The following is a 16,476-nucleotide window of genomic DNA, read 5'->3' on the forward strand; positions in this document are numbered from 1 at the left end:
TTCCTTTGGAAGTGTTCTGCAAGATATGTTGGTCCTCTGTTGTTATGAATATTGTGTGCGTGGCTTAATTTTAATTCTTTTACCCTATTCTTAACACTAAGCATATTTATGTATGAGATGATGCAAGTGGTGTTGACTGAGTTAGGGCATAACATGAACGAAAGAGTGGAAAAGACGGGGAGGGAGTGGATGGTGGTGCTGCTGGGACTGAGTAGAGAAACGAATGAAAGGATGATTGAGGCGGTGAAGGAGTTTCTGGAGAGAATGTGGCGTGCCAGATGTACAGACGGTTAGAGCAAAGGACCCTGTTTCCTTTTTCTTTTTTTCCCCTTTTTTTGTCGTCTACAGGAGCTGCCGATCCAAAGGCCCGGCTCAGGAGTGATCCCGAGTCGCCTGTAGTATCAAGGTCAAGATCAAGATCAACAATAACAACACGTGTGCCGCCAGAAGTCAGCAGATGATCGGGCACGGGTATTGAAGTAGCCATGGAGGAGCAGTATTACGACTATTACGAAGGACAGTTTAGTGATGCTGATGAAGACAGGTTAGTTCATCAGTGTTTGTGTTTCTCTAGCTGAAAGATACGAAGTATGCTGTTACTTCACTAGTTCTAATCTTGCTAAGCCTAGGTTGGCTATGTTACTTCAATATCTTCGTGCCAGTTTTGTTGTTCACCAAAGATCGTTTATTCATATGTGATATAAAGGCCTCGGTAAAACTACAGAATCACTGCTCCCCCCCTTTCCTCTCCCCTCCCCCCAACAAGCTTTGGGGAGTGTGGGGAATTGGGGGGTTTTGGGGGGGGAGCCAAAAGAGGCGAGATAAAGCGATCCAAAAAAAATCTAAGGACAAAAACCTAACCCAACCGGGGGGGCACAGCCCCCCGGACCACCCCCTACAACACTAACCTAAACCTAACCTAATGTGACCTAACCTAACCGGGGGGGGTGCGCCCCCAGACCCCCCCTCCAACACTAACCTAACCTACTGTATCCTTGGTTTGGGGCAGTTTCCCTCCCCCCACACTGGTTCTCTTATAGCTTGACACAATATGCCCTACCTCTACCAATACCCCTCCTCACAATACCTTAACGAAAGGATTAAGGTCCTGGCTGGTCCTCTTTTCGATTGTACACTGACTTGCATCGCAGGAGCGATGATTTCCCAGTAATCAAGTTCGCAACCTTTACAACTAATGTCACTGGTGGCCATGGCTGAACTGCGCACACAGATGTCTCTGTGCACCTGTCTGCCCAGCTGTGCCCCGCCTACGAATACATATAGCAAATTCCCATTGGCGCAGCTTGTGGTGTTAAGAGGTGGTGGCACGTCATTGGACAAAAGAACTATAGACACAATAAGAATCCTATTCAGCAGTTACCCATTAACCCCAGTTAGACAAATGCAAGTCAGTGTACTGCTCATTTCCGAGTGTGATGGAGCTCCGTGGCTCGCCGCAGCTTGCTGGACTTCGAGAAAACTTGCCGAACACCGCACATTTGAAGGCTTGTGTAAGACACACTAAGGTCAAGCACTCACCAAAACTCTCACTGACAGTAAACACGTTACATATACTGCACTGTGCTATACGTATTATACAGATCGGCATGGGGCAGTGATTCTAGAGAAGAACCAAGGCCTCAAAAAATATGCTAATTACAGTGAACTGAATAGTAGATTGATAGTTGCCAATGAAAGAAATAGGTATTCAAAAACACGAAAATCGACCATCCTTTTTCTTAAGTATGTAGAAAGTGTTGAATAGGTTGTGCTTCATTTTAGTTTAATTTTTTCAAAAATTTTAATTCTTTTGCACCCTCACAACAGCGACAGTGCCTACCAGCCATGCCGGAAGCCGCTTGTAAGTGAACCAAAGAACGATGATGAGATCTGGGAAGTGAATGAAGAGGAAAAAGTGCAGCAAGATGACCAGCATGGAGAGGAGGAGGAGGAGGATGATTTCGACTTTAATGAAGATGCACATTTTGTGGATGAAGACAGCAAAGGTAAAAAAAAAAAAAAAAAATAACTGGATCACATTTTTCTCCCAGTTAAGCTAAATAGCACACAAAAAATAGAATGGATGCATGCACTTGACACTTCTCTCTCTCTCTCTCTCTCTCTCTCTCTCTCTCTCTCTCTCTCTCTCTCTCTCTCTCTCTCTCTCTCTCTCTCTCTCTCTCTCTCTCTCTCTCTCTCTCTCTGTGTGTGTGTGTGTGTGTGTTTGTACACATTCATCTCTTCATTATATTTCAATGTTATATTGGTATTAAGAATGTTTCTTTATTGATTCATATATTTTACAGCTGCACTAGAATATAAGTAGGAAATAACACAGTGCACTTTTTTTAATAGACCTGACAAAACAGTACAACAGAAGTAACCAACAAGGACCCAACCATTCATCCCTCCAAAATATGAAGGTAATGAAAGGTTTTATTTAGTATTGATTTGTATTACATTCTCATAGTTACATCATCTCATATCTGATAGTGTATCATATTTGTACTCTGTTTCCAAAAATTATCAATGTACGGTATAACTGACCTTTTCAAATTGACTGTAGTACAGGGCCAATATGAAAGGGATCAATTTATAGGTGCCTTTACTTAGCAATTCAAAAACATGTTGAATAAGACTGCCAAAATATATCTCTTTACCATACACCAATATTGGCATCTTGGCACTTTTCCCAAAACTTATCCTCTCTGGTCTCAAAAGATTTAGCCTAAACTATCACATGTAGCTACTTTTAATGACTCTACAAGAAGCTCATTGTTTGCTACCTCTTCATTTTGTAGATATATCTATGTAACTTTCATTGTTGTGCAATCTGAAAATTCCAAATCGTGGATGACCGTTTCTAAAATTTTACCGTAATGATATCTTCACAACATTAGGTTGGCTGAAAATTTACAGAACCATGAAACTTTTATTTTTGTGCTTCATGAAATAGTTTGTTACTTTTCTGTAGATTCATTTAACCCCTTGGCTGCCAATCCCTATGACCTGCACTACCTACCAGAAATGCCAGTTAGGTTTTATTGTGTATTGATTAAATTTGTTGGAAAAGAATAAAAACAATTTAGAAAACCTCAAATTATCTTAATTTCATAATTTTCAAGTTATAACACCTCCCTTCCACCTCCCCCTTCCAATTTTGGTGTGACTTAGCCACTGGTAGATGGGACTGAAGATCCAGGATCATGTACATTACTTAGATCGTCACTGTTACCATGATATATTACATGATGAACAGTTTTGGCAGTCTTTGTTGATCAATGAAATGAGAAATAGTAGGAAAGTTATGGTATGGGCACTTTGCTTTTCTCCCCACTGCTCCCACTGATGATGATCTTTGTTTATTCAGTCTTTAATAGCATTGTGATTGGTACCAGTGAAAACACTACTATATTTCTTCAACATACAGCCCAGATGCAGCATATATATGATTCCTTTGTAGTGGGGGGCAAACATTTTTATTGTTTTCAGTAGGCTAGTCTGGCTGCTTGGGTGGGAAGCAAGAAGTAGTGGTAGTGTGGTTTGGGTAGGCTGGTGTTACCAACACCTTTCTTGCAAATTTTAATAGCCTAGCTGTTATAGTATTTCCAGGCTAAATTTTTTATTCATCATCCACATATGTATATGAATACAGACATGGCACTTCCAACACATGCACATATACCGACGTGGCACACAATGGTTTAAAACTATTGAAATTTTCCTTAGGTTGAGAAGTTTCAGCCATCAGAGAAATTGTTCAAGAAGTATGCAAATAAGATATGTCTTGAGAAGTTTGAAGGCTTGCGTGGCTATAGTGACCATGTGACCAACAAAATTGTAGAAACACAGAGAAGAGCTGAGAATGAAAGGTAAGCAAGGTTTATGGTATGCATAAATGTTGTACATACTTAATAATTTGTTTTGTACATGAAATACACATTTGATATATTCTTTATACAGTCATTGTGACACTGTATAATCTTATATGTACTTCATTCACAACATTTTGATTATCAGCATATGATCATCAATATGAGTCATCAATCATAGTCCTTCCTGCAAATAATTTTTTTTAAGGGGCCCTATTGTAGACAGTCCTTTTGCTATAAAACTTGATTAATCTTATCCCACACATCTTCATCCATTCCTTTCATTCAATTCCACTCACTTCTTCCCTTATCAGAATTTTAATTTTTCTCCCATTTGCATTCTCCTTTTTCTTCTAAGTATGCCCTCAAGCAATCTGAGTAAACAATTTCATTATGGTTTCTCTTTCTTTCCCTTTTATAGTTGAGTCACAAATATACTTTGTATTATGTATCCCCGTCATACATAATAGCATTTCTTGACAGACAAAGAGTAAGGGATAAATCAGAACGGGCAACAGTGGAGCAAGTTTTAGATCCACGCACTCGGATGATTCTATTCAAGTTTCTCAACAAAGGCACCATTACAGAGGTGGGGATACTATCTGAAAAGTTCCTTTTCACTTGACTGTAAGAAAGACTGTTCAGATTGATTATGGATTATCTCTTTTCCTCCAATATGGCTTTGATTCATAATGTAGTTGTCTTTTTCAGATTAATGGCTGCATTTCAACAGGGAAGGAAGCCAATGTGTACCATGCATTGAATGGTGATGGTCAAGAGTTAGCTGTCAAAATATACAAGACTTCGATCCTCACCTTCAAGGATCGAGACAGATATGTTTCTGGGGACTACAGGTGATCACTCCTTTTCATTATTTTGACCTGTTCCATGAAACTCTTCTATGTGATTACCATTTTCTTAGCACTAATTATTATTAGTTTCATAAAGGTTTCTCTTATTTATGTGATTCCTTGAAATTATCTGATGATTGAATGAGTCTTAAAGATTGAAAGATTTTCATGTGCTAAAAAAAAGACAGAAGTAATTGGTTGTAATTTGAGATTTAATAGATTTAATATTTTTTCTGACCTCACCGATGTAATCAATGTATGATTCAGTCTTTTAAAGGAATGTTTATCCTTTTTTTTTTTCTTTTATCATCCTTATTTTACTTTATGGAGTTAGAATTTCCTGCCTTTTGCATTATGGTGTGATGCTTCCCCAGATTCCGTCATGGATATGGGAAGCACAACCCTCGCAAGATGGTACGAACTTGGGCTGAGAAAGAAACAAGTAATCTGTTTCGCCTGTTCAACTGTGGCTTGCCAGTGCCTCAGCCAATGATGCTGCGTTCCCACGTTCTAGTCATGGAATTCCTTGGTACAGGCTCAGTGCCTGCACAAAGATTGAAGGTAGTTTATTATTATCTCATAAGAAAATACTGCCTTGAAATATTATTGGCTTTTTGACAACTTGTTCTTCTTCAACTTGTATTGTAGTTAATTTAAAGGTTTGCTGACTACTCATGGGTTGCCTTGTGGTGTACCTAATGTTTACCTTCCTCATGCACTATTGAAAAATGCTTGGCTCCCATCCTTGACCAAATGAAGAAATGTTTGTCTCTGTCCTACAGTAGAAGTCAACAAAGTTCTCTGGTGATGGGCTGGATAGCTCTTTCCTTTTCTCAGAAATCATTCACTAACTTTGTCAGACATAACTAGATTTATTCATATCTGCCTACTCTTGTCTAGATTGCCATCAGAGAGAGCAAGGCATCAGAGGTAGATAGATTGTGATTGAAGCATCTGGTAAAAGTTTGTTCTCTTCAAAGATATTTATCATTGTTTGATCACATTTTCAGTTAAGGTATTCTCATAAATAAGTAAAGGAATTCACTTTCACTTCTGTGTTAGGAGTTTCACATCAATATCTGTCTTGGCAGGATGCTGAGATCTCTGAGTCTAAGGCACGAGAGTTGTATCATGACCTGGTGGAGCACATGTGGACCATGTACAGAGAGTGTCGGTTGGTTCATGCTGATCTCAGTGAATTCAATCTTCTGTAAGTTTCATTTTAAGTTTGTTAATTACTTGGGGGTTATGATCATTAATTTCTTGATTGATTTCCCTGACACTGAATTTGTTGAGTAAATTATGCTATTATCTTTATGAATTTATAGTACTTACTTGTATTTGTCATTATATAAATACAATGAAGAAAGTGATAGTGATGCATACTTCTAAGAAATGCCTCTAAATCTTCTTACTATGAACATGCATAAAGCCATACAAATAACAAAAGAAAGGTACTTCCCTTTACCAGCTTTTAATGTGTATTTAAAGTATAAAGACTGCCTTATATTATTTCCCAAGATGAATATGTAAGCATGAATGTTTTGTAATTTGCCCATTATCACATCTGCTTGGTGACATTCAAAAAGGCATGAAAAAAATTATAAGAAAAAAGAGTTCACATATTTGCATTATTAGGCAGATATAAGTTACCTGTAACCTGCCCTGCAGGATGCAAAAAGGATTTGAAGAATATTAGTGGTTGATTATAATGTGTTTATGTGTATGTTGCAAAAATAAATAGTAATAGGATTCAGTTAATTACTAATGATTTGTTTTGCGGGAAAAGTTAAGAATATGAACAATACTGTAAAAGTAATGGAGTTTTCTATCACAGATACCACAAAGGTCAGGCTTATATCATTGATGTATCCCAGTCTGTTGGGCCAGATCACCCACATGCCTTGGAATTCCTACGTAAGGATTGCACCAATATCACAGGTAAACTCCTCCCTCCATTGTGCTGCTTTCCTCTCTCTCACCTAGTGTATGCTTTAACTTTGGAATTTCATTACAACAACTTTGTATCTCTTTACCAATCATCTCTACCATCTCATATCTGACATAATCTACCTTCTACTGCCTGTTTGACAGTGTTTCCAAACTGGTGATAAATCATTCCTGGAAATAACTTCATGGTTCTTGGTGGATAACAAGATGTCAGAAAAACTGTTGAGGAATTTGAGAAACCAAAATAACTTTGTGACACTGGATATACAATATGAAACTGAATAAAGGAATGAAAAATATTGTAATTTCTGATATTGCATAAATTAATGTCTTTTTATCTCATGAATCTTTCTTCACTAAAAACTCAGAAATGTTTGATTATATGAACAAAATGCAAACTAAGCTGCTCTGCCTCTGAGGTGTTTAACCTCTTCCTTGCTTCAAGACTGTTTTGTGGTATGTGTGTACCACATGCAGAAATGACCTCATGGTACCGCACACTATGGCCATGGTATGTGAATATCACACTAATATACTGATGTGTATCACCAAGCCTTGAGTGCAGATTTTGCTTTTTTTCAGGCCCCATGTGGTGGCAACTTCTTGCCCAAACAAAAATAAATGCTTAAGGCCTTATTTTTAACTGCCCCTGCATCACAAGACCACCCCTTCATTAACCAATTAATATCTGGGTTTGTACTTCATGCAGAAACTAAAACCAATCATTATTCTTTTGTTTGAAAGTACAAATATTATTCCCATAGTCCACCTAAGAACATCAGTTGTTTCGTCTCCGGTTGTGAGGTGTGCCAATGTACAGGCAAGAGTGTTGTGGTATGATAGGGAAACTCTTTGTTTACATCGGTGGGTGGCTGTGATAAGGAAGGGGTTAAAAGAGATGCAATTTGTCTGCCATAAGTGGTGGTAGTGATGAACTGGAGTGTACTGTTGTGATGCAACGGATAAATTAAGATATTGTTTACTGTATTGTTTAAGACCGCTATTTTCTAAAATTTTGTAAAGGATAAGGTGAATAACTAACATAAAAATCATCTCTTGTCTTTCTTTCTATCCAGAATATTTCAGGAAAAAAGGTGTTCCTACTATGAAAGTTCAAGAGCTGTTCAACTTTATAGTAGACCAGACCATCACTAAGGAAAACAGATCAGAGTACCTAGACAAAATGAAGGAAGTAGCATCACAGCGACCTGTGGGACAGTTGACAGACCAGGAAAAGGTGGATGAGGAAGTGTTCAAAAATATCTTCATACCCAAGACACTGGACCAGGCAAGTGAATGTGTCAAGTTTTTATGTATGTTTTATCTTCATGAATTGAGAAAAATCTTGTTTTAAACATTGAGTTTTATCTAAATGTATTATATTTTACTTTTATCTATTTATTTATTTATTATTATAAAAAAATGCCTTTTAAAACTATAAAGCCTAACCATGACTACCTACATATAATTAAAGCTATGCCTGATGTTTGGTAAATAAAAAAGAATTACGTGTTTTAGCATATTTGATCATATCATTCCCAGGTTGAGGATACACATAGTCAAAAATCTCACACTGAGAGATTATAAAGTTTGCCAGGAACTTCTTGTATGAATTTGTTATGTAGTTAATTTAACAATCTCTCTCTCTCTCTCTCTCTCTCTCTCTCTCTCTCTCTCTCTCTCTCTCTCTCTCTCTCTCTCTCTCTCTCTCTCTCTCTCTCTCTCTCTCTCTCTCTCTCTCCATAACCAGTGAAATCATTGCCTGTTAGTAGATCTATATTGTTATTCCATTATACTTTCAGGTTATAGATTTTGAAAGGGATATGGAAGATTTAAAGCTTGGAGAAAAAACAGAAAATGATATCCCCTACTGTCGTGTCCTTGGCCTTAAGAAGGACCTCACAGGGCCAGAAATCCATCCAGATTCACCAACCCAAGATTCATCTGGATCTGATGAGGAACATAACAAAGGTATGTGTTATGGAATTAGTTTCACTTTGTGTTGATGTGCTTCAGGTGTGAGAGGATGCTTATGTGAGTACATTTATATCTGCAGAAACCTTGTCTGCACCATCCTGATTTATTGGAATATGGATCTAGTATATGACCTAGACAAAAAAATTAGCAGGCTGATGATTGTTGAGAAATCATGGTAAATTTTCTTCATTGTATTTTTGACCAAAATATATTAAACCTAAAGTTGCAGTGGTTCCATGACATCACGGTTGGCTCTTTATATATATATATATATATATATATATATATATATATATATATATATATATATATATATATATATATATATATATATATTTTAGTGGGAAAAGCTGGCCAAGGGCAAAAAAAAAAAAAAAAAAAAAGAGCCCACTTAGTTGCCAGTCCCCTTGCAGGTCTGAAAGAGTTAGTCATAAGGAAGCAATAAATGTCCTGAAACCTCTCTCTTAAATTAAGTAAAGTCATACGAAGTTGGAAATACACTGTTGGTCAGAGCGAAAGGTGCAGTACCTGTGACATTTTGTGAAGGAGATTAATGATACAGAAAATATGTTTTAATGAGGGTATTCACCTAAACTAGTACAGTGGTACCTCTAGATACGAAAGCTTCTGTATACGAAAATTTCATTTTACGAAATGATATGTGAAGATTTTTTCGCTTCATAATACAAAAACCACTCAGCATATGAAAGATACAAAACAAAATTTGAAATTCCTGCGTGCAGAACATTTTAAAATTCTCGCCATTTAGAAACTGAAAAAATAAATAAATACCATATTTTACGGCTTGCAAGACACTGCATTTTGGAAAACGCACCCTAATAGTATTTGAAAGAAATTTCAAAGAAAAAAAAGTCATTCTCATACAAGAACACATTCATCATATACCTGACCACTGAACACAAAAACATCAGAAGCACTCATTACAAATTTAAAACTATGTAAATAAAAACACCATAGGTAAATACATATACACAGTGAAACAGTCCATTTCTTCTTGTTTTAGTGGCGGGCGACAGCATGTATTGGACATGTTGTTTACATTATGGAATCACTTGTCCAATTGCTGAAACCGAACGTGTCAGTGCTGTAGCTCGTATTTATTTTATTTTGCAATCGTGCTTCACAGGCTTTATCATTGTGAATATAATTCACAAGTGAAGTTTTGACTCTTGCTTGAACGAGTAAGCCATTTGGATGTTCTATTAATAAAAGTATAAAGGCACCTGGCATGTGTGTGCATTCATGTGCACGTGTGCATGTACGTGCGTGTGTGTTGTTATGAGACAAGGGAGCGAGCCATTTTCTCCACACGCCGAGTAGGCTGCAGGAAAGATTATGGTATTGGAAATACTTGTAACAGCTAATTATAACAATTTTAAGTGTTTCGTAAAGTTAAGTGTTAATGTTTCCTGCCATTTTCTATATTTTCTGCTGTTTGTAATTGATAGGGTGCCCTCGTGCCTTCTTGACCTTTTCAAGTCTCTTGGGAAGTGAATCACCCAGGTGGTGGAGATACTGAGCGTCAATATTGTCCCATATGTCCTGAATAGTGGCTTGGAGGCGTGGGAGGGAGGAGGTATCTCTCTCCTTTAGCTTCAGTTTTATGTACATCCAGAGATTTTCTATAGGGTTAAGGTCTGGCGAATTTGCGGGCCAAGGTTTTAAAAGGCTGACATTGCAGAAATCAAACCAGTCAACAATTAACTTTGCCGTATGGCACGGTGCACCATCTTACATGAAGGTATCAGCATTGCACTTTTCCATACACTCATCTAACTCATCTAGAATTAGGTCAAAGTAGTTATTTTGGTTCATACGAACATTCTTAGGCAAAAACACTAATTTTCCAAGACCATAGTAAGAAAAACAACCCCACACCATCAAATAAATTGGGTTTTAATGTGTGTGTTGTGTAGCGTGGATCGTAACGGTTACTACCGGGTCTGCTGTACACACGGTTTCTCTGGTTGTCTGTAACCTGAAAGCTTGCCTCATCTCTCATCTGACCAAAGTGCCCTATGCCACTTACCTAAGTCCCAATCTTTGTGCCAAGACACAAAATGCAACCCTACTGTTAAGGTGACCATTTGCGAAGCAAGGTTTTGAAACTGCATGGCAACTGCATTATCCCATATCGCCTTTCACATATCTCCGCACACTCCTTTCACTCACCCCAGCCAGCAAAGAGGGTTCCTGGCCTTAAGTTCCTTGCTGTGTATGCGAGGGTTGGCCTCAAGCTGTCTTTGAATAATGTTCAGAGTTATCTAGCTCACACTGTGCTTACACCCTTCAGGCTTGTAAGGTGGTGGCGAAGCGTCTCTTCCTCCCTCACGATAAATTTTGGTCCAACGTTGAACAGTTCTGAGAGCTATGCCAGTGTTCGCGGCAATTTCTTGATTTGACTTATTCTCCCTCACTAAGGCACAAATGACTGAGATTTGGGCCTTACTAATTAGTTTCCTAGGTCCCATAATAGGTAGTAACAGGGCACAATGGTAAGCTCACGCATCCACAAAAAGGGGCCGTGAGGGGGGATGAAAGAAAATTCAAATGCAAGCACATGAACCACAGGCGAACGTTGACTAAGGAAACATATCATCTACTTTGACTACTAGAGCTGCAGAGTTGTCAGATAGCGACATACAGCGAATCCCGCAGTATGTTTAGGAGTTAAGAAGGGATGAATGAAATTTGGTCAGAGTGGAAGTCATGGTCCCTTTTGCGCCTTCCGCTTTGACCAGCAGTGTACCCTTGTTGGGGGGTGAGAAAAACTGGCAGAGATGCATCTGAATTCCCAACTTCATAGAAGCTGTTTTAGCAAGAGATGAGATGTGAAGTTTCCAGTTTATATTATTAGTAAAGAACAGACTAAGGATATTTAGTGTAGAAGAGGGGAACTGTTGAGTGTCAATGAAGAAGAGGAGATAGTTGTCTGGAAAGTTGTGTCAAGTTGATAGATGGAAGAATTAAGTTTTTGAGGCATTGAAAACTACTAGATTTTCTCTACCCCAATCGGAAATCTTAGAAAGATCAGAAGACAGGCGTTCTGTGGCGTCCCTGTGCGATCTGTTGACTTCCTGAAGGGTTGGTTGTCTCTGAAAGGACGTGGAAAGATGTAGGGTGGTATCATCAGTGTAAGAGTGGATATAGCAAGAAGTTTGGTTAAGAAGGTCATTAATGAATAATAGGAAGAGAGTGGGTGACAGAACAGATCCCTGAGGAACACCACTGTTAATAAATTTAAGAGAACAGTGGCTATCTACCATAGTAGCAATAGAACGGTGAGAGAGGAAACTTGAAGTAAAATTGCAGAAAGAAGGATAAAAAATGTAGTTGGGTAGTTTTGAGATCAAAGCTTTGTGCCAGACTCTATCAAAAGCTTTTGATATGTCTAAGGCAACAGTAAAATTTTCACTATAATCTCTACGTGAGAATAACCAAGATTTGTAAGGAAAGCCAGAAGATCACCAGCTTTGATGGAAGCCATACGGCGAGCAGATAGAAGATTGTGAATCTTCCTATTGTGGATAGATTCAAAGACATTGGCCCAGTAAGAGATTAAAGCTATAGGGTAGTAGTTCAAAGGATTAGAACAAACAGGCTGAATGTAGGCAAACTTCCAGCAAGAAGGAAAGGTAGAAGTCGATAGAGAGTTGGAAGAGTTTGGCCAAGCAAGGTGAAGTATGAAGGCACAGTTTTTGAGAATGATAGCAGGGATGCCATCATAGTCACAAGTCTTCGAAGGGTTTAAGCCAGCGAAGGCATGAAAAACATGATTACAAAGAATTTTAATTCAGAGCATGAAATAGTCAGAGGGAGGAGAAGGAGGGACAAGCCCAACATTGTTCAAGGTAGAATTATTAGCAAAGGTTTGGGAGAAGAGTTCAGCTTTAGAGACAGATGTGATGGCAGTAGTGCCATCAGGATGAAATAAAGAAGGAAAAGATGAAGAAGTAAAGTTATTGGAGGTGTTTTTGGCCAGATGCCTAAAGTCTTGAGGGAGTTGGATTTTGAAAGATTTTGACATTTTCTATAAATGAAAGAATTTCATGGTATGGCTGGGTTTTGAGATTTACCTTGTTAAGTTTGGGTTTTATTAGTCAAAATAACACTGAAGATAACTGAGTTGACACCTAATTGTTCAGAAAAAGGCATGCCAAAAAAGAAGATAGATTTATTTTTCTTAATTATAAAAAATTTGAGCAAATTGTAAAGTATATATTTTTTTTTATTTAAATGATAATGCAACAGGTTCCATGTACATCAGTAATTTACTGTGTGGGAAGTGAGGAAAGGATGCAGAACAGTATGCGTAACCACAATTCTTGTTATAGATATAGTGTTATAATAAAATGTACTTCTTGTGTGGTTCTTTTCAGATGATGATAGTGATAGTGTGGAGGAAGCAGGCAAGCGCACTACATCTGGCAGACCAAAAGGTGAATCTTTATCTGTGAAGAAAGAACGTAAGAAGGCAGTTAAGGAAGCTCAAGCTGAAAAAAGGAAAACTAAGATTAAGAAACATGTAAAAAAGAGGGCTGAGAAAGAGAAAAAGAAAAGACATTAGTTATTAGGTAAATTTTTAAAATTCTTTTCAAATATATACTGACAACTTGAGAAAATTTTAAACCAGTGGTCTAATTTTGCAATTTTTTTTATTTAAGATAAAATGTATGTTTTCATTTTAATGTTTTCATTCTTTTTCATATTCATGAAAGATGATTTTTCTATTTGTGTATTTTATACATCAAGAACTTGATTGTACATGTAAAGTATCGTCTAAGAATTTTTTTTTAAATTAGTAAATGCTAAGAACAATCAATACAGTAAAACATCGTCTTCAAATCATACTCTGACAGACCTATATGTTAAAATAAAATCATACATCTCCAACAGCTTTTCACACAAGTCAAGCAAATAACAACTGATTAATTCATTCTAAGACTATAACTTGTTCATGCCAACATTTGCATCATTGCCAGTTCTCAAACTTTCCATACAGGATGTCAGTAACTGGTTAACTGGCTTTTGCATAGCTATATACTCAGTACATGCAACTCATATCTTTAGAATATATGCACACATTATTCTTCTTTTCTAAACAATTATTATTAGGTACTGTAGTATAAAACAATTTTTATATAGTCTCAGGATAATAATTTGTTGGGAGCAGTCCCTACTACAGTACCTTCTCATTAACTGTTCTTGCCCTTATATTCAGGTACAGTTTTTGCTATGGGCAATGTGGGCAACCGTCCAGGGTACAATCAATTTTGGGGTGCCCCCCCAAAAAAAAAATGCCAGTTTTCTTCACTAATACTGCTAGCTTCCATGTCAAGTTAGAGAAATGGTCACTGGGGCGCCCCTACTATTACGTCAACTTACTGCTGAGTCATGTATACAGGTTGTGTGTCAAAAGAAAAGGCAAGAAGGAGGGGGGGGTGGGGTATCAACTTTTGCCTGTGAGTCTCGCTTTCAGGTGGGGTTCGGAGGTGGGTTTGAGTTTGGGCTTGGGAGGGGGGCTCAGGGCATTTGATGGAGGGTTCACCTAGGGCATAAAAGTAGCCAGGACCACCTCTGCTTATATTTGACTCTTTGGCTTCAAAATTTAGATTTGTTGTATACCTTTGTGTTGAGGACAAAATTGATAATGATTATCCACACAGGTCACCATGGGCAAACCTGGTGGGACACTGTCAGATGAGGGTCACTTCTAGGAATATGGAAATCATGTCTGTTTCCTTTCATAGAACAACTTTCGGGCACATTATCATTACAGATTGCCAAGGATGTATCCATAGTGTCAGAGTCTGATGTGTTAGAGTGTGTGTGTGTGTGTGTGTGTGTGTGTGTGTGTGTGTGTGTGTGTGTGTGTGTGTGTATTGCCATTGTGCTGATAGCTATTCATCAGGACAACTGAGACATGCACCACTGCCATTTTTCTCTCTCTACCAACACTCATTGTTGTGCTTAAATATATGTCCCATCTCATGTATGTTCTTGGATGATGTACACATACAACAACATGAAAGAATAGACAACAATAGTTCCTACTTACCTGTCATTGTACTCATGATGTCAGCTCAGAAAATGTAACTGCACTGGATGTATCTGAGTTGAGTAAGTTGAATACTTATTGATGAATTTGAAAATTCTTACAATTTTGAATGAAAAAAATATTGCCATGGTTTGAATATGAAGTGTTATTGTAACTATAGAGGCTCATGAAGAATAAGGTTCCAGCAAATCTACAGATGCAGTTCTGTAGAGTAATTAAGATTTTAAGATTTAAGACCACTTCATGTAGTCCAGATTTTTTAGATTTATTTTATCGTATGTATACTGTATTTAAATTCATATGGAACACAGATATAAAAAAATATCCAATGCTAGCTTTATATGATATACACAAGTGCTTATGTAATTCAGAGTTATGGACGAAAGGAGAATGAAAGGATTAGAGAAAACAAGGACTGAGGGAGACAAAAATTTATCTTATGTTGTAACCATCCTCTTTTGACAGTTCTTACATAGGATCAAATATACAATGTAGGTATTGATAGATGGTTAGTTATGAAATTATTAAATATATGTTTAGAAATTGCTTGTATGATATGTCAGATTGAGTTTTACCATACACTGTATGGCTGCACAAAAAAAAAGAAGAAGAAAAAAAAACAGCATTCTTAGTGTCATAAAATGCCTCTAAAAGTATTGGAACATTTGGAGTGGAGATCTCATCTGTATTTTTCTTACAATGAGAAGTTTGTTTCAGGTGTCAGTCTTAAAGGGAGATCTCATCTTATAAAACAGATAAATATGTACCAATTATTTATACTTGTGAAAACATCTATCTAGTGCAAATTAAATAACAGTGTATTCTTAGAATATCAACACATCCTCACGATTAGCTAGTGTCATAGTGAATTGCAGAGCCAGTTTTTGCTATGGGCAATGTGGGCGACCGCCCAGGGCACAATCTATTTGGGGGTGCACGAGCGAGTGTCACTCAGAGGAAAGCAAGGGGGATAGGGGCGGGGGATAGATTGACACCTCTGCATTATTATAATACCATAATATTATAATACTTCTTCCCCAGGGGAAGGGGAAGAGGGGTGGGGGGGGGCTGCCAATGGATTGTTTGCCCAGGGTGCAAAACTAGCCAGGACCACCTCTGGTGAATTGTTACACTTGTGGGTAACATTTTCTTCTTTTTACAAGGAAATACAGTATGCTTATGGATTTGAATAAGTCAATCATGATGCTTTGTGCAAGATTTATTAAGGTATCTCAGTTTTAGTAGTTGAATTGCCAATTGTGGTAAATTTGCCATTGGTGTGTATGTATGATTTAATGTCTTGGTTTGCTCCCATTACCAGAAACACTTTGTAAAAGAAAATCTGAGAAAACTACGGTGACTATTGATTTTACACCAAGTACAGTACAGTTTGTAGTATGAAGTGTATACCCCAAATTGTTCATATATTACTCATTGTACTATATATGAACTGAACACAATTACATGTATTTCATTAAGCTAATGTAAACAAGCTTAGCATCATTAATTAAAAGATGGTGCATGTCAACTCAGCTATGTGTGTGCAATATTAATGACAGGTTTAAAGAAACTATTAAATTATTTGGCAAAACAGGTGAGCTGCTGTTGGATGTTTTGGTAAATGTAGTATGGATGACTTACCTACTCTGATTGTTATGTTTTAGTATATTTTCAACAACATACTTTATATGCTTTTGGTAGTGAAAGGTAATGTTTATCTAACATTTTTATTTCTGTATTCAGATTG

At 37.4% G+C, this 16,476-nt stretch overlaps 1 protein-coding gene across 1 annotated transcript; it reads left to right on the forward strand.

Moving 5' to 3' along the window:
- The first annotated feature begins 392 nt into the window (after positions 1-392).
- On the forward strand, positions 393-15,114 carry LOC123500517 (serine/threonine-protein kinase RIO1-like). Its single transcript, XM_045249215.1, has 12 exons — positions 393-544; positions 1,828-2,006; positions 2,356-2,423; positions 3,730-3,872; positions 4,356-4,461; positions 4,584-4,726; positions 5,098-5,284; positions 5,815-5,933; positions 6,561-6,664; positions 7,750-7,961; positions 8,476-8,644; positions 13,051-15,114. Exons 1-12 carry the CDS (start codon positions 486-488, stop codon positions 13,236-13,238), a joined length of 1,677 nt encoding a protein of 558 aa, XP_045105150.1. The 5' UTR covers positions 393-485; the 3' UTR covers positions 13,239-15,114.
- Positions 15,115-16,476: the final 1,362 nt, after the last annotated feature.

Source organism: Portunus trituberculatus, unplaced genomic scaffold (assembly GCF_017591435.1).
Source record: "Portunus trituberculatus isolate SZX2019 unplaced genomic scaffold, ASM1759143v1 PGA_scaffold_391__1_contigs__length_48109, whole genome shotgun sequence".
NCBI lineage: Eukaryota > Metazoa > Arthropoda > Malacostraca > Decapoda > Portunidae > Portunus > Portunus trituberculatus.

Excerpts from the sequence above, each read along its gene's own strand:
- LOC123500517 (XM_045249215.1), top strand. The coding sequence starts at position 486 with ATGGAGGAGCAGTATTACGACTATTACGAAGGACAGTTTAGTGATGCT. Across the intron at positions 7,962-8,475 it reads TACCCAAGACACTGGACCAG|GTTATAGATTTTGAAAGGGA; the intron begins GCAAGTGAATGT and ends TTATACTTTCAG. Across the intron at positions 8,645-13,050 it reads TGATGAGGAACATAACAAAG|ATGATGATAGTGATAGTGTG; the intron begins GTATGTGTTATG and ends GGTTCTTTTCAG.